At 42.8% G+C, this 19,233-nt stretch overlaps 1 protein-coding gene across 1 annotated transcript in view; it reads left to right on the top strand.

Annotated features, from left to right (window-relative positions):
* The window catches only part of LOC146060049 (membrane cofactor protein-like), an 84,014-nt gene that overhangs the window by 47,530 nt on the left and 17,251 nt on the right, over nt 1-19,233 (top strand). Inside the window, exons 9-13 of the mRNA XM_083172848.1 lie at nt 1,229-1,285; nt 2,759-2,815; nt 7,378-7,431; nt 11,910-11,966; nt 13,276-13,329. Coding sequence (XP_083028974.1) covers nt 1,229-1,285; nt 2,759-2,815; nt 7,378-7,431; nt 11,910-11,966; nt 13,276-13,329 — 279 coding nt within the window. The remainder of the gene's footprint in view (nt 1-1,228; nt 1,286-2,758; nt 2,816-7,377; nt 7,432-11,909; nt 11,967-13,275; nt 13,330-19,233) is intronic.

Genomic DNA, 19,233 nt, shown 5'->3' with positions numbered 1-19,233 from the left:
TTTGTAAAATCCCTAATCCTTTTTTCATAGGAATTGATTGACAGATCTGTGCTTTGTAATATATATATATATATATTTTTTTTTAACTGTATGGCTAATCTTTTCTGTCAGCTGTAGAATAGGCTGATTCCTTAAGGTGCCCATACACGTCAGTTATTGTGTATAATTTTGTATACAATCTAGCATCTCGGTTTTGGGATGAGATCTAGTACAAAAAGTATGTGCTGCACATACTTTTTGTACTAGATCTCATCATCGCAAAACCGAGATGCGATATTCTATACAATAATTGTAACGTGTATGGGCACCTTTTAGAGAAGTTACCATTCCTAAAGGGGTTTACACACAGGAGTCGGTCCCTACTATTTGGACTGAGCCCTGCATGTAATCAAGATGTAGTTAGCCGACAGATAACTGCTTCCTGCCTTCCGCATCCAAATACACAGTGCAGACGGAGTTTAGTCAAAATATTCTTGCCTGCAATGTCCATTTAGCTTGGTGATAGCGATGCTACGGGGCCGCGCATTGCTGTCACCCGCTGTGTACACACGGGGCGATTCTGCCTAACCTCCTCCTAGGCGATTTTTGACAATGTAGTCAAAATCGCCTGGAAGAATTGGCCCCCTGTTTACACTGCTTAAAAGAGTAACCAATGTTTAAGTACCCTGTATGAAGAGTAAAATACGGCTGTATTTTTAAAACTCCCTGATTGTGGAAACACCAAGAAAATACAATAACAAGCACTGAGGCCAAACTAACACAAAATGAAACTGTATTCAGAATACAATATGATGAGGAGCACTGGGGACCAACTAACAAACTAACCTTCTTTAATATCCGTTCTTGTCACTCAAAAGCCAGCAACCAAAAAAGTGAAACCAACAGAAGATACAGGTGTTCCTAGGAACCTATTGCGTGAGAATAACTAAACTCTCATAAATAAAACAATCAATTTTTAATATACTTTCCACGAGATTATCACGAGACTTCAGAATGGGTTTATTCTTTAAATGTGGCTTTTAAGAACTGGTGATGACTATTTGCTGATCTCATTTGGATTAATCTTATCGTAACTGGTAATTGCTGTTGGAATTACAAGAAACTACTTTTTATCCATTGATGTATCATTATAGGTTGGATTGACTTTTGACTCAGAACAGATATAGCTGTAGAACACTTTTTTAACGTTACTGAATAGTCCTAAATTTTTGAGCCATTTTAATCCTAGGTACAACTACCACTCCAAAACCAGCAACCACAAAGAAGACAGATGCAGGATCTGGGGGTAAAATTTTAATGGATTTATTGGTGTGGTGTGTGTTTCTCCCCCCCCCCCCCCCCCCCCTCTCTCATCTCTGTGGGTTACCTAAATGGTTATGATCATAGTCCTGTTCTTCTTATCGGCTGTTTTACCAGACTGTTTGCCACACAGTTGACAACTTTGACCAGATTACACAAGAGTGTAATGTTTTGCAGGTCTCCTCACAGAATCACAAGCAAAATAATTAGCTCCACCTGTGGATTTTATTTAAAGTGTGTCAAAGAGTAATGAATGCTCCTGTCGGGTGACCTGGAAAATGTGAACTGTCTGGGGTTCTGAGGACTGAGTTTGAGAACCCCTGATCTAGATAGTCAATAGGTTGAAACCAAATGGTCGACATGCACATGTAGTGATGGGTCACATGGGTGACAGAAGGTTGACACATGAAAAGGTCTTTAAAAAAAAATATATATATATTTTAACACCTGTGCATGTAGACTCCCAATTAGTGTAGCACACAGACCCTGGTGTATGTAGTCCCTTTTTTTTTTTTTTTTTTTTCTGGCTATGGTTTGCTTCTCTCCACTATCATGGTGTTTGGCATACTTTATCGTTCCCAACTGGAGACCACACTGATCGTAAAGTGTTACAAAGGCCAAAATCTGGTGCAAAAAAATCATGGAAAAATCATATTGATGATTTTGTGCTGCTAAATAGGAGTAGTCAGTCCCTAAAGAACTAAAAGCATAGAACAAGAAAAAGAGGTATAGCAGTGCTGGGTAAATTATAAAAAAATACTATGTACCAATTTGACTGATTTTACAATTAAACTATTTAATACTTTGAATGTGACCATTCAAATAAAATATGATTGACAAATAATAAATACATACGTAGACAATGATAATGAAAATTTCACTTGAATGTATATAAAAATATGCTAGTACACTAGATTAAAAAAAAATCCTACAGATTTCCTGGTGAAAAATGGATGGAAAAGATAATGGCTGTCCGTTCCTATTATGCCCCTAAGCAAGATCCACCATTAATTGAAAAGTATTTTAACTACCGTCCACCTGGAGATGTACAGTCCCATACTTTTTGTTTGCCTCCTGGGTAGGTGTTCAAATCTGGTCCAAAAGAGGGTCCAGTCCACCAATGGAGGATAGCTGGTGGTGCTTACCCAGCGCTGCTATACCTCTATTTCTTATTACTATATAGTGCAGTAATGTTTTTTTTTTCTTTTATATATTAACTGGTAATTGCTTTTATTTGATTTGATTTTCCGACGTACAATAATAATCTAGCAACTTTTGTTTTGAAGTCATGATTGGCCTAAATTCCCAGGGAAACTGTTGGAATTACAAGAAACTACTTTTTATCCATTGATGTATCATTATAGGTTGGATTGACTTTTGACTCAGAACAGATATAGCTGTAGAACACTTTTTTAACGTTACTGAATAGTCCTAAATTTTTGAGCCATTTTAATCCTAGGTACAACTACCACTCCAAAACCAGCAACCACAAAGAAGACAGATGCAGGATCTGGGGGTAAAATTTTAATGGATTTATTGGTGTGGTGTGTGTTTCTCCCCCCCCCCCCCCCCCCCCCCTCTCGTCTCTGTGGGTTACCTAAATGGTTATGATCATAGTCCTGTTCTTCTTATCGGCTGTTTTACCAGACTGTTTGCCACACAGTTTACTCCGACCAGATTACACAAGAGTCTCCAACCCAAATTGTCACACCAGCATAGCCTCTAAGGGTTTAGTTGTGCTCCAATGCAATGACTTGAGGTGTGACTAGGTGGCATGGTACCCCGTGCTGCATAGCATTGAGGCTAGCTGTTGAAGGACACGTGCAGCTTTTATATAACTGATTGAAAGCCTTCCCTCCCTACCTTCCTCCGTCCCTCCCTCCTTGTAGAGATGAACAATGTCTTTGAGCTGTAGTGTATCAATACTGTAGTGGTGTTATATTACTCTGATCTGTTGTGCCACATCAGGTCATGGCTGTTAGTGTGTGGCCCTGTCATGTGACAAACGCTCACACATAAAGCATTTGTCAGTACATAGGTTTTTCTTTTATGGTGACCATGTATTTCGCAAAAGGTACATATACATGTACTACAGGACACATTTCTTCAAACAATATTGCAATATAATAGATGTTAAAATATCATCGGGGATGTTCGGAGATCAGGTTAAATAATGCTGTTAATCCATAATGATCTATGGGATTGTTAAAACCCCACAGTGTTTTGTGGAGCCCTATTTTTTTTTCAGTCCAAATGGGTGTACTTCCGGTAGCTATTGACCATTCAATTCAGTAGAAATAATTAGACGTTAGTAGCTTTTAGTTTACCGGTAAGATTGTTCCACTTGTTTCCCGCTCATAAATAATTATTATGCAGCTATAATTTCTCTGACCATGGTTACAAGTACCTGCTGCTCGGGTATCTCTGGTTCTGCTTACCAGTGACAAACTGCCCTGGTTTCCTGCAAACACAGTGCCTAGAGTGAGACTTTTCAAATACTTGCTTCTGCTGCAGCTTTCCCCAGTTGTGGATAGAGTAGTCCCTGTAATTGTGGCTATATCTAAACGACAACAGCTTGGATTAGCCTAAATGCTGTTGAGAAGAGGCTGTGGCGGCTCGAGTGAGTGTCTCATGCACCGCCGCCACCACAGGGGGGGGGGGAGCTGCGGCCAGAGTCGCTCCACCATGGGGGTGTCCACCACTCTCGAGTCATTCTACGAGTGTGGGGGTGTTTGAGACCATCTCCGCTGCTCACCCACTGTACGGTGTGGGGGTGGTGGGTGCCGCTCAGCTGGCTCCACGGGGGGACCTGCTCCCATGTGCCGGCCCTCCAGTGGCCGCATGCACCACCTGTAGAAAGGTGCTGGTAGCCGCATGATTGCTGTGCAGGTCTGGTTAGGTTGGTGTTGTCTGTGAGCTGTAAACATTTCGGGGATTGATTTAGCTGGGTTTGGGTATTTACTGTTCACTTTGTAACCGGTAATTATGTCAGCGAAAAGGAGGAAATCGCTTTCTACGGTGCCCGCTTTCTTCAGCGTAATTTTGACGGGTTCCACATAAATGATTTAAATTGGTATTAAATAAATGCTATTATAGGTGGGCTACATATATAAAGCATATTAAAAATTAAAAAGTAAATAAAAGTAAATGATTTAAAATATTTTTACAGAAAATTGAATTCTAAAACTTGAATTCTAATTACCAGCAGATATAAGAATGACAGCGAGGGTTCCCCCGGAACATTGAATAGGGTGAGGGTCGCTTGTTGTGAATTCCACCGTTTAACCCCCTTGCCAGACGCATTGAATACTGCCCTAAATATCTCTGCACATGTTACATCTGCCTCGCCTGCAGTATAAAATAGTTTTGCCAATTTGCATGTTTTTTTTTTGTTTTTTTTTGACAAACCTGAAACAGGCCTTAAATCAATGTTCTCATCTAGATTATACTGCAATATTGTTTTGAAGCCATTTTCTCAAAAAAAAAAAAAAATGTGTATCTATCTATCTGTGTGTGTGTGTGTGTGTGTGTGTGTGTGTGTGTGTATATTTATATATATATATATATATATATATATATATATATGTGTGTGTGTGTGTGTGTGTGTGTGTGTGTGTGTATATATATATATATATTTTTTTTTTTTTTATATTTGAGCACAAAGGTATAGGTAAACCTGCGCTAGTGTATAGCCAACCACCAGCTGTAACCAATCAGACAGTCCACTGATTGTAGAAAACACTAAGTCCGTGGTGAGACTGCAGCAACCTCCAGGAAGCACTCCGGACTCCGGGAGTGAAAGGGGTAATCTGTTCAAAAACAAGAAGAGGTGCGCCTCATAGTGTAAAACCGTATTTATTTTAAAACACAGACAAGTGCAGGTACACAGATCAATAAAGACTCGTACCAGGCGGATAACCGCTGTGGGCTGGTTACCACAAGGTTTGACATAAAACTCCCAGGCAATAACTCCTACCACCTTCCAAGGCGCCGCTGGATCTCGAACAGACTGCCGGCTAGCCACCAAGACAAGCAGCGTATCAGCGTGTAGGCGAACGTGGATGGAGCAGGAGAAGCCGGGTGCAAGGAAAGCTGTCGTCACTAGCCCCGCCCTAATGCATTTCGTATCCAAACTTCGTCAGAGGTACGAGTCTTTATTGATCTGTGTACCTGCACTTGTCTGTGTTTTAAAATAAATACGGTTTTACACTAAGGCGCACCTCTTCTTGTTTTTGAATATATATATATATATAGAGAGATATAGAGAGATATAGAGAGATATAGAGAGATATAGAGAGATATAGAGAGATATAGAGAGATATAGAGAGATATAGAGAGATATAGAGAGATATAGAGAGATATAGAGAGATATAGAGAGATATAGAGAGATATAGAGAGATATAGAGAGATATAGAGAGATATAGAGAGATATAGAGAGATATAGAGAGATATAGAGAGATATAGAGAGATATAGAGAGATATATATATCTCCGCCCCATAAAGCAAACAGTTCTCTGAAACTGTCTGCGGTATGGCGGCTTCCATTTTATCGTGGTCCCTCTGCATAGAATTAATTGAAGCCAGGAGGGGTGCCGGGACGCGCTGCAGCGCAGACAGGTAAGCCTGCGGCGATGGGGGGGCACGGGAGGCCGACGGGGAGGCGCCCCCCATTAACGGCGGGGGGGCGCCACAAAGCAAGCTACGCAACTGTGCGCAGCGCTACTGGTGCTGACATCACTGTTCTAATGATCTGTCATTTTGAACGGCTGTTCTAGTATGTAAGGATTGCACTAAGAATATTTTGTGTGATTGTTTTTGTTTATTTTTTTACTGTGTTGTTCTTATTAGTGGGTTGCGGGGTTCAGAATTAAGAGATTTACAGTGTGTAGATCAGTTTCTCAAACTCGGTCCTCAGGACCCCACACAGTGCAGGTTTTGCAGGTCTCCTTACAGAATTACAAGCAAAATAATTAGCTCCACCTGTGGATTTTTTTAAGTGTGTCAAAGAGTAATGAATGCACCTGTCGGGTGACCTGGAAAATGTGAACTTTGTGGGGTCCTGAGGACCGATTTTAGAGAACCCCTGGTCTAGATAGACAGTCAATAGGTTGAAACCAAATGGTCGACATGTACTTGTCGTGATGGGTCACAAGAGTCACAGAAGGTTGACGCATGAAAAAATCATGGAAAAGTTTTATATTGAGCTTTTTGTGCGGACATTGTCAGAGGTGGCCTAGTACATGTCATCCTGCTGTCGATATCAACCTTGTTCATGCTCTTTGTGTCGACCTATTGACTGTTGATCGATACTGTATCAACCAAAGACCGGCTGTATGTTGGTATATTACTAGATAGCGCAGTCATTTTTTTTTCATGCTTTAATTTGTTGCCTCGCACCCTATGTTAGCATTCTTTTTAAAGTATTTTTTAAAGAGGCTTTTTACAAATGTGGCTAGCTTGGTCATTGTTCATCCTATAAAGGTACAAGAATTCAATGCAAATCATGTATTCAATGAGAACCAGGAGCGTTAAGGTCTAAGTAGTATACTATATGACTCATGTTCCGATAACATTTGAGTTCCGTATTCTTAGAAAACATTCACTTTTTAGATAGTGAATGCCATGCTTGTGTTTACACAGTGTTGCCTAATGTAAGCAGACACCAGTGTATGGTGGTGCTTGGACACTGAAATATAAGCTGGGGCCAGGGTCTGATTGCATAACAATAACCTGCTTTGTGTCATTGATGGCCTGTATCCTACTTAAGCTCTTTGTCAGAGTTTGAGGACCAACAAAATGCTTGTTTGCACATTCCCTAACCCTGTTGTAAAACTGTGCGTCGTGGCACCCTGGGGTGTCTTGGTGGACTTTCAGGAGTGCCTTGCATTGTAATAGTCAAATTGAAAAAAATAAATTACCTTTTTCAAAGAGAAACTCTTGGTCTAGGGGTGCCATCAAAAGATTTCAGATACTCTGGGGTGCCGTGATTCAAAAACGTTTGGGAATCCCTGGTGTAGACTATAATGATAAGCACTAACAATCTAACAAACTAACAAACTAACCATTATTTTAAATCAGGTGTGGTCACCCAGAAGCCAACAACTGGAAAAACTAAACCAACCGAAGATTCAGGTATTATAGGAGGACAAAATACAATACAAAAGAGAGCGCACTATATTAATCTATAAATGTTTTAATTTGTTTAGAATCTTTAAAAACATTCATTTAAAAATACAGAATCATTTTCATAGATTCAACCAATTTGATATCATACCTATCTATAATTCATATCGATTATCAACTGATATTAATATATCTTCCTCCATGTTCTTACCCACTTGAGTCCTGTATAGGGTAGATTGAAGGGGTGGTGAGTCTCTATTGAGATGGTGTTAGGTTTGGTTATTGGTACCAATTGGTAATTATATCCTGGAGCAAGTTGTATCGATTAAACACTTTTGAAGGTGAACTGATCGATTTTCCAATTTGTCACTTGCAGCCGGATTCCAATAAATCCCCAAGTGGCTGATTGATTGAAGCCACAGACAGGAGTTTGATGGCAGGTGTAGGGGGAGCAGTTGGTTTAGAGCCAGGCAGGGAGAAGGTCTGTGGCCGATCTCAGGTGTAGGTCGCTACCACCGGCGTTGCTCTGTTGTAATGAGAGCTTGCGCCGGGAGCAACCTCTGGCGTGATGTAGTATAGTTAGTCGCTGACAACCGGCGTGGCTCAGTGGTGAAGAGAGCCGGCATCAGGAGCAACTTCTGCAGCGATGGTTTACCTTCTAACCTCAGGGCAGCACAGGTATATCTGCCTGGCTCTGTGCTAGGCGGACAGGTAGCTGGGATTGCCGCAGGTCTCCCGCTACCGGGATGGTCAGGTCTCCTGTACTCTCTGGCAATGGGAGGCAGGCTCTAGATGCTCCGTTCACCGACAATGACTGCCGCTCCAGGAGGGGTCTTTGGATTTGGGTTGCCAAAGGTTTAAAGGGTAATTCATCTCCTTCTCCCTCACTGCTTCCCCCTCTAGCGCATTGTCTCACGGCATAACGTCAACACACTTGATCTTGCTGCCTTCTCAAACACGCTGTGTCCTCTTCTCGCCCCAATCACCCTCATGTCCTGCCCGAACCTCGCCGCCTCCCTCTATAATGACACCCTATCTTCGGCATTGGACTCTGCCTGCCCTCCCTCCTCTATCCCCCTTCGATGCTCCAACCCCCTATATATTTTTTTAACTGTATGGCTAATCTTTTCTGTCAGCTGTAGAATAGGCTGATTCCTTAAGGTGCCCATACACGTCAGTTATTGTGTATAATTTTGTATACAATCTAGCATCTCGGTTTTGGGATGAGATCTAGTACAAAAAGTATGTGCTGCACATACTTTTTGTACTAGATCTCATCATCGCAAAACCGAGATGCGATATTGTATACAATAATTGTAACGTGTATGGGCACCTTTTAGAGAAGTTACCATTCCTAAAGGGGTTTACACACAGGAGTCGGTCCCTACTATTTGGACTGAGCCCTGCATGTAATCAAGATGTACTGTAGTTAGCCGACAGATAACTGCTTCCTGCCTTCCGCATCCAAATACACAGTGCAGACGGAGTTTAGTCAAAATATTCTTGCCTGCAATGTCCATTTAGCTTGGTGATAGCGATGCTACGGGGCCGCGCATTGCTGTCACCCGCTGTGTACACAACGGGCGATTCTGCCTAACCTCCTCCTAGGCGATTTTGACAATGTAGTCAAAATCGCCTGGAAGAATTGGCCCCCTGTTTACACTGCTTAAAAGAGTAACCAATGTTTAAGTACCCTGTATGAAGAGTAAAATGCGGCTGTATTTTTAAAACTTCCTGATTGCGGAAACACCAAGAAAATACAATAATGCCCCTTTCAGATCGCACTTTGTAAACGGTATATTAAAAATTCGCAGCACTGGAGCCGCACCCCCCACTGTGCGCATGTGTCGACACCCCCATCACGCATCGCGTGTGTCGACACCCGCCGTGCAGCCGGTACCTTCGTTGTGGATCCCGGCAGTGAAGTAAGGTCGGGGAAGCACTTATGGAAAAAAAGCGTCTTTCAGAAAATGGCTGCCCCATAGGAAAACCTGTTTTAAAAAACTGTCTTTCGTATGGGGGCAGCCATTTTCCGAAAGTCACTTTTCTTATAAGAAAAGTGACTTTCGGAAAATGGCTGCCCCCATACGAAAGACAGTTTTTTTAAAACTGATTTTCCTATGGGGCAGCCATTTTCTGAAAGACGCTTTTTTTCATAAGTGCTTCCCCGACCAACTGCAGTGCCGGATCACGCAACGGAGGTATCGGCTGCACGGAGGGGGGGGGGTCGTTAGCCCTGGGGTGGGGGGGATTTGGGGGTGTTAACCCCCGGGGGAGGGGGGGCGGGGGCGGCGCGCGCTGAAGACTGGCTTTGACCCTGTTTTTGGAAAGTTTCCAAAAACGGGTCTGCCAGTGTAAAAAAAAACGCACTTAAACGGTAATACCGTTTAAGAGATGCGGTGTGAAAGGGGTTTTACCTGGCAGACCCGTTTTTGGAAACGTTTCCAAATACAGGGTCAAAGCCAGTTTAGCGGTCTGAAAGCAGCATAACAAGCACTGAGGCCAAACGAACACAAAATGAAACTGTATTCAGAATACAATATGATGAGGAGCACTGGGGACCAGCTAACAAACTAACCTTCTTTAATATCCGTTCTTGTCACTCAAAAGCCAGCAACCAAAAAAGGGAAACCAACAGAAGATACAGGTGTTCCTAGGAACCTATTGCGTGAGAATAACTAAACTCTCATAAAAAAAACAATCAATTTTTAATATACTTTCCACGAGATTATCACGAGACTTCAGAATGGGTTTATTCTTTAAATATGGCTTTTAAGAACTGATGATGACTATTTGCTGATCTCATTTGGATTAATCTTTATCGTAACTGGTAATTGCTGTTGGAATTACAAGAAACTACTTTTTATCCATTGATGTATCATTCTAGGTTGGATTGACTTTTGACTCAGAAAAGATATAGCTGTAGAACACTTTTTTACGTTACTGAATAGTCCTAAATTTTTGAGCCATTTATTTAATCCTAGGTACAACTACCACTCCAAAACCAGCAGCCACAAAGAAGACAGATGCAGGATCTGGGGGTAAAATTTGAATGGATTTATTGGTGTGGTGTGTGTTTCCCCCCTCTCTCGTCTCTGTGGGTTACCTAAATGGTTATGATCATAGTCCTGTTCTTCTTATCGGCTGTTTTACCAGACTGTTTGCCACACAGTTGACAACTTTGACCAGATTACACAAGAGTGTAATGTTTTGCAGGTCTCCTCACAGAATCACAAGCAAAATAATTAGCTCCACATGTGGATTTTATTTAAAGTGTGTCAAAGAGTAATGAATGCTCCTGTCGGGTGACCTGGAAAATGTGAACTGTCTGGGGTTCTGAGGACCGAGTTTGAGAACCCCTGGTCTAGATAGTCAATAGGTTGAAACCAAATGGTCGACATGTACATGTAGTGATGGGTCACATGGGTGACAGAAGGTTGGCACATGAAAAGGTCTTTTAAAAAAATATATATATATTTTAACACCTGTGCATGTAGACTCCCAATTAGTGTAACACACAGACCCTGGTGTATGTAGTCCTTTTTTTTTTTCTGGCTATGGTTTGCTTCTCTCCACTATCATGGTGTTTGGCATACTTTATCGTTCCCAACTGGAGACCACACTGATCGTAAAGTGTTACAAAGGCCAAAATCTGGTGCAAAAAAATCATGGAAAAATCATATTGATGATTTTGTGCTGCTAAATAGGAGTAGTCAGTCCCTAAAGAACTAAAAGCATAGAACAAGAAAAAGAGGTATAGCAGCGCTGGGTAAATTATAAAAAAATACTATGTACCAATTTGACTGATTTTACAATTAAACTATTTAATACTTTGAATGTGACCATTCAAATAAAATATGATTGACAAATAATAAATACATACGTAGACAATGATAATGAAAAATTCACTTGAATGTATATAAAAATATGCTAGTACACTAGATTAAAAAAATCCTACAGATTTCCTGGTGAAAAATGGATGGAAAAGATAATGGCTGTCCGTTCCTATTATGCCCCTAAGCAAGATCCAACATTAATTGAAAAGTATTTTAACTACCGTCCACCTGGAGATGTACAGTCCCATACTTTTTGTTTGCCTCCTGGGTAGGGGTTCAAATCTGGTCCAAAAGAGGGTCCAGTCCACCAATGGAGGATAGCTGGTGGTGCTTACCCAGCGCTGCTATACCTCTATTTCTTATTACTATATAGTGCAGTAATGTTTTTTTTTTTCTTTTTTATATTAACTGGTAATTGCTTTTATTTGATTTGATTTTCCGACGTACAATAATAATCTAGCAATTTTTGATTTGAAGTCATGATTGGCCTAAATTCCCAGGGAGACTGTTGGAATTACAAGAAACTACTTTTTATCCATTGACCTATCATCCTAGGTTGGAATGACTTTGACTCAGAACAGATATAGCTGTAGAACACTTTTTTACGTTACTGAATAGTCCTAAATTTTTAAGCCATTTATTTAATCCTAGGTACAACTACCACTCCAAAACCAGCAACCACAAAGAAGACAGATGCAGGATCTGGGGGTAAAATTTGAATGGATTTATTGGTGTGGTGTGTGTTTCCCCCTCTCTCGTCTCTGTGGGTTACCTAAATGGTTATGATCATAGTCCTGTTCTTCTTATCGGCTGTTTTACCAGACTGTTTGCCACACAGTTGACAACTTTGACCAGATTACACAAGAGTGTAATGTTTTGCAGGTCTCCTCACAGAATCACAAGCAAAATAATTAGCTCCACCTGTGGATTTTTTAAAGTGTGTCAAAGAGTAATGAATGCACCTGTCGGGTGACCTGGAAAATGTGAACTGTGTGGGGTCCTGAGGACCGATTTAGAGAACCCCTGGTCTAGATAGACAGTCAATAGGTTGAAACCAAATGGTCGACATGTACATGTCATGATGGGTCACAAGGGTGACAGAAGGTTGACACATGAAAAAATCATGGAAAAGTTATATTGAGCTTTTTGTGCGGACATTATGTCAGAGTTGGCCTAGTACATGTCATCCTGCTGTAGATATCAACCTTGTTCATGTTCTTTGTGTCGACCTATTGACTGTTGATCGATACTGTATCAACCAAAGACCGGCTGTATGTTGGTATATTACTAGATAGCGCAGTCAGTTTTTTTTCATGGTTTAATTTGTTGCCTCGCACCCTATGTTAGCATTCTTTTTTAAGTATTTTTTAAAGAGGCTTTTTACAAATGTGGCTAGCTTGGTCATTGTTCACCCTATAAAGGTACAAGAATTCAATGCAAATCATGTATTCAATGAGAACCAGGAGCGTTAAGGTCTAAGTAGTATACTATATGACTCATGTTCCGATAACATTTGAGTTCCGAATTCTTAGAAAATCATTCACTTTTTAGATACTGAATGCCATGCTTGTTTACACAGTGTTGCCTAATGTAAGCAGACACCAGTGTATGGTGGTGCTTGGACACTGAAATATAAGCTGGGGCCAGGGTCTGATTGCATAACAATAACCTGCTTTGTGTCATTGATGGCCTGTATCCTACTTAAGCTCTTTGTCAGAGTTTGAGGACCAACAAAATGCTGGTTTGCACATTCCCTAACCCTGTTGTAAAACTGTGCGTCGTGGCACCCTGGGGTGTCTTGGTGGACTTTAAGGAGTGCCTTGCATTGTAATAGTCAAATTGAAAAAAATAAATTACCTTTTTCAAAGAGAAACTCTTGGTCTAGGGGTGCCATCAAAAGATTTCAGATACTCTGGGGTGCCGTGATTCAAAAACGTTTGGGAATCCCTGGTGTAGACTATAATGATAAGCACTAACAATCTAACAAACTAACAAACTAACCATTATTTTAAATCAGGTATGGTCACCCAGAAGCCAACAACTGGAAAAACTAAACCAACCGAAGATTCAGGTATTATAGGAGGACAAAATACAATACAAAAGAGAGCGCACTATATTAATCTATAAATGTTTTAATTTGTTTAGAATCTTTAAAAACATTCATTTAAAAATACAGAATCATTTTCATAGATTCAACCAATTTGATATCATACCTATCTATAATTCATATCGATTATCAACTGATATTAATATATCTTCCTCCATGTTCTTACCCACTTGAGTCCTGTATAGGGTAGATTGAAGGGGTGGTGAGTCTCTATTGAGATGGTGTTAGGTTTGGTTATTGGTACCAATTGGTAATTATATCCTGGAGCAAGTTGTATCGATTAAACACTTTTGAAGGTGAACTGATCGATTTTCCAATTTGTCACTTGCAGCCGGATTCCAATAAATCCCTAAGTGGCTGATTGATTGAAGCCACAGACAGGAGTTTGATGGCAGGTGTAGGGGAGCAGTTGGTTTAGAGCCAGGCAGGGAGAAGGTCTGTGGCCGATCTCAGGTGTAGGTCGCTACCACCGGCGTTGCTCTGTTGTAATGAGAGCCTGCGCCGGGAGCAACCTCTGCCGTGATGTAGTATAGTTAGTCGCTGACAACCGGCGTGGCTCAGTGGTGAAGAGAGCCGGCATCGGGAGCAACTTCTGCAGCGATGGTTTACCTTCTAACCTCAGGGCAGCACAGGTATATCTGCCTGGCTCTGTGCTAGGCGGACAGGTAGCTGGGATTGCCGCAGGTCTCCCGCTACCGGGATGGTCAGGTCTCCTGAACTCTCTGGCAATGGGAGGCAGACTCTAGATGCTCCGTTCACCGACAATGACTGCCGCTCCAGGAGGGGTCTTTGGATTTGGGTTGCCAAAGGTTTAAAGGGTAATTCATCTCCTTCTCCCTCACTGCTTCCCCCTCTCCCACCCCCCCTCCCAAGCGCATTGTCTCACGGCATAACGTCAACACACTTGATCTTGCTGCCTTCTCAAACACGCTGTGTCCTCTTCTCGCCCCAATCACCCTCATGTCCTGCCCGAACCTCGCCGCCTCCCTCTATAATGACACCCTATCTTCGGCATTGGACTCTGCCTGCCCTCCCTCCTCTATCCCCCTTCGATGCTCTAACCCCCAACCGTGGCACTCGCCTATCACCCGATTCCTTAAAAAGTGCTCTTGCACTGCTGAGCGCTTCTGGAAGAAATCACGCTCCCTTGCGGATTATCTCCATTTCAAATTCCTTCTTTCCTCCTTCAGCTCTGCCCTTGCTCTGGCCAAGGAATCCTACTTTAAGTCCCTCATCCTTTCCCAATCATCCAATCCCCGCAGGCTCTTCGCCACCTTCAACTCCTTGCTCTTCCGTCCTCCATCGTAGCCGCTGATTTTGCTACCTACTTTTCAACCAAAATCTCCTCTCTCAGGACTGCCATCACTGCTGCCATGACCTCACCCTCTCCCTCCTCCCCTCCTACATCTCCACTCCCCTCCTTCCAACCCCTGTCCTCATTTTACCCCACCACTGCTGCTGAAGTCCACTCTATCCTTCAATCCGCTTCTCCCTCCACCTGCCCGCTCGATCCTATCCCCTCCAATATTATCCGTCTTCTCAGTCCGTCAGTCTGCTCTCACCTCTTTAATCTTTCCCTATCCTCTGGGATCTTCCCTTTCTGCTTCAAACACGCTCTTGTCTCCCCAATTCTCAAAAAAACAAATCTGGACCCCAACTCTCCATCCAACTACAGGCCCATCTCCCTCCTCCCTTTTGCCTCCAAGCTCCTAGAACGTCTGACCTATAATCGTCTCCTTAACCACCTTACTGCTAACTCCATTCTAGACCCCCTCCAATCCGGGTTCCGCCCTTTACATTCCACTGAAACTGCCCTGACCAAAGTCACTAACGATCTACTATCGGCTAAATCCAAAGGCCTCTTCTCTATCCTCATCCAGCTTGATCTGTCGGCTGCCTTTGACACTGTTGACCCCCCTCTCCTGCTCAACACCCTCCGCTCTTTTGGCATCACTGGCACGGTCTTCTCCTGGTTCACCTCATACCTCTCCGATCGCTCCTTCTCAGTCTCCACTCCGAGCTCCTCCTCTCCTACTACCCCGCAGCCAGTCGGTGTTCCTCAAGGGTCAGTCCTTGGCCCTCTCCTCTTCTCCCTCTACACCACCTCTCTGGGCACCCTCATCAGCTCCTATGGTTTTCATTACCACCTTTATGCTGATGATATCCTAATCTATCTCACCTCCCCCGACTTATCCCCATCACTCCTGTCCAAGGTCTCCGAATGCCTCACGGCCATCTCAGCCTGGATGACCCAACGCTTCCTGAAACTAAACATGGCTAAAACTGAACTTCTAATCTTCCATCCCCTCTTCTCCCACTATCTCCATCAGCATTGGTGAAACCGAGATCACGTCCACCGACCAAACGCGCTGCCTCGGTGTCATCATTGACTCCTCCCTCTCTTTCACCCCCCACATTCGTGCTCTCACAGTCTTGCCGCTTTCACCTACGCAACATCTCACGCATCAGACCATTCCTCTCCACTGACGCGACCAAAATTCTCATTCACTCTCTTGTCATCTCCCGCCTTGACTACTGCAACATCCTTCTCTCTGGGCTACCTCTCACCCACCTCGCACCTCTCCAATCCATTCTTAACGCTGCTGCTAGGCTCATCTTCCTCTCCTGCCGCTCTACCTCCGCCTCCCCCCTCTGTCTATCTCTTCACTGGCTCCCCATTCCTTTCCGAGTTCTCTTTAAACTCCTCACCACCACCTACAAGGCTCTCTCCTCCCCCACAGCTCCATACCTCTCTTCACTGATCTCTATCCACACTCCCTCCCGTCCTCTTCGCTCCATCGCTGACCGCCGACTGACCTCTCACCTAATCACCTCCTCCCACTCCCGTGTCCAAGATTTCTCTCGCGCTGCCCCCCTGCACTGGAACAACCTCCCGCCACCCATCAGGCTATCTGATTCCCTTACCTCCTTCAAGCGCTCCCTCAAAAACCCACTTTTTTCAACTAGCCTATCCCTCCTCCTAACCTCTTTTGATCCTCCTATCCTGCCTCCGTTCCCCTCCGTTCCTACTTATCCTATTGTATTTAATTTGTCCACCCACCTATTTTTAGTATGTTAACTCTTATGAGTAGGGTCCTCCTTCCTCACGTACTCACCCTACCTCATTACCTCACCTGTGCTCCTGTCCTGTTCTTCCCTTCCTCTTCTTCATCTTCAGACTCCTCGACAATTTTGACACCTACTTCTGAACTGATGCTGATTTTAGTTCTACCAGCTATACCCCTATTTATACTGTATTTTTCAACACACCCTGTACGTTACCTTCTAATTAGTTTTTTTGTTTGCTATGTACGGCGCTGCGGACACTTTGCGGCGCCTTATAAATAAACGTGCTACTACTACTAATTCCCAGATACGCAGACACAAATTGGAACTCGTTTTCTCTTTCTTGAAGCGTTTCTCCGTTCTGGTAAAATGACGGTTTCCTCAGAAGGTATTATAGGAACCTATTGTGCAATCTTCCTTTCAGAGTATAACTAAACCCTCCTAAATAAAACCATGTACTGTATTTTGTCTTGCAGCAAGGATGGGCAGCACTGCACCATGGGAATTAACGTCCCGGCACTTAAAAATAAACTGTAGCTTTAAACTTAAGTTCATCCACCTTCTAAAATCCATAATGCCAATGTTCTTTAAGTTGGACATGTTTTCAGGAATGCACAGCTAAGTGTACCGACTGGGAGCTCATGGAGCATGGTGTTTGGCAGTTGGCCTCACCAGCTCTCTGCTGTGGGTGTGGAGACCTCTCTCTCTCTCCCTTATGTGACAGCCATGGCAGAGGGTTGCACAAAGTTGCAGATGACTGTGAGTAGATAGCCACCGCCCAGACAGATAGAAAACCGCCCTGTTTAAATTTGTAAGTCAATATCAAATAGATCACTATTTGCTATCCACTCCCAAATCCATATGCAATTCATGAACCATTTTATTTTTTTATAGTGTGTGCAAATATGAGAGTCTGACCCTTTTCACAACTTTGGGCCTTATTCTGATCTGAGCTCAGTACAAATTTGTTCTTAAAATGGGCAAAACCATGTGCACTGCAGGTGGAGCAGATGTAACATGTGCAAAGAGAATTCAATTTGGGTGGGGTGTGCTGAAACTGAAATCTAAATTGCAGTGTAAAAATAATGCAGCCAGTATTTACCCTGCACAGAAACAAACTAACTCGCACAAACCTAACTCTCTCTATACATGTTACATCTGCCCCACCTGCAGTGCACATGGTTTTGCCCATTTTAAGAACAAATTTGTACTGAGCTCAGATCAGAATAAGGCCCTTTGTGACAGACAAGCTGATTGAGGCCAGCGCTGAGGTCACAGACCCTCCCTTAAAACACCTGGGCATGCCTGCCGTTTTTTCGGACTCTCCCTTAAAATGTTGGCTTCCTGTCAGTCAAGCTCCAGCCACATTGCATTTACGATCCATATGGAATTTGTCGCTATTTACCCTCTGGCATCTATGCTACAATGTGTACATGCGCAATCATTTGATAATCACTTAATCTGTGAATTTGCTGCTCCTCTATCAACTCTGTACTCACCCCCTTTTAGATGGTGTCAGGTGGCTGCAATGTACCAGATGACAGCACCATTGTACCAGATTTTATGTGAGAGGTTTCCTTACATAAAAAATGTGCACCACACAGGCCACTCCTACTCTGGGAAAACCAAGTGCTTTCACCAGAGGGGCAGGAATAGCACAAGCAAAAGGAAAGGAAGGGGCGGTTCTTGTTGGTCTGTCTTCCCCTGTGCAGCTGTGATGGTGGTTAGTCTATTTGCTTTGTTGACAACTGAACCAGTATTCTTCAGCTCTTAATCACAACCAAGGCTGTCATGCAGGCTAGGATCACCTCGGTGCAGTTTTTTTCACAGCTTGACTCCTCTACAGCGTTTAATGCTGCCCAGGAATGCATGGCCTGTGATGAAAAAAGCAAAGCGCCCAAATTCCGTGTGTGCAGGTAGACTCTGGGGCATTGTGTGTGGTCTATAAGGTGAAGTTTAGTGTCACACAGATGTTTGGATGGCCTCCATGTCTGTCCTTGCATAGTCTGTGTGGCCACAGGCTTTGGGTCAGTTTGTCTTTGAGATTTTAGCACTTCAGCGAGGCCAGGGCAGCTGCTGTGCCTGTTTCCTTGGTTTGTGGTTTCGAGTCACATCTGTGTGTTATGACTCCACAATCTGTGTGTAACCCAGCCTTGCTCCATATCATACAGCAGATGGCAATGGGTTTTGAAACTCTTCTGTCTTCATTTAAATGCTTTTTGGAGAATTCTTATGTGTGAGGTGCATATACGTACATCTTCCTTTTTCAAGGGCTCCATTTAGAAGTTTTTGATTTCAAAGGAGAAAGGATAGCTTCTTTTTATAGTGACCAGTGTAGCGAAGTGGTGCGCTAACTGAGCTTGCACAGCCTGGTCATCCCACTCACTTGGGATGACACCAGTTTTATATCACCATACATATAAAACAATACTGACAACACAAAGGGGTCACCAGGCGCTTCTTTAATACTAATAATCTGAGTCTGTTACAATTTCTTGACAGATGGTCAAATTGCCACCATATTATGTCCCAAAAAGAAAAGAAATACCACAAAAGTGTAGTACTATCAAGTATATAAATGTTTTTTCTTATCTTAAATCACGGTCTACTCCATTAAGCAGACTGTAATTGCAAAAGGAGGAGATGAACACATTTATAAGATTTAAGATTTAAAACTTCACCCTCCAATTGTGTCAATATGTAATGAAAAATACTTCAGTGTTTAGTTTGCTGCAGTATTTAATAAGGTACCCCTAAAATACAATTTAAAAAGCACAAATGGGAATTTGTACATGTATAGAG

The sequence above is a fragment of the Crinia signifera genome, chromosome 2 (assembly GCF_055691185.1).
Source record: "Crinia signifera chromosome 2, ASM5569118v1, whole genome shotgun sequence".
In the NCBI taxonomy this organism is placed as follows: Eukaryota; Metazoa; Chordata; class Amphibia; order Anura; family Myobatrachidae; genus Crinia; species Crinia signifera.
Note: the sequence above shows the minus strand (reverse complement) of the source record. Positions and strands in the feature narration are given on the sequence as shown.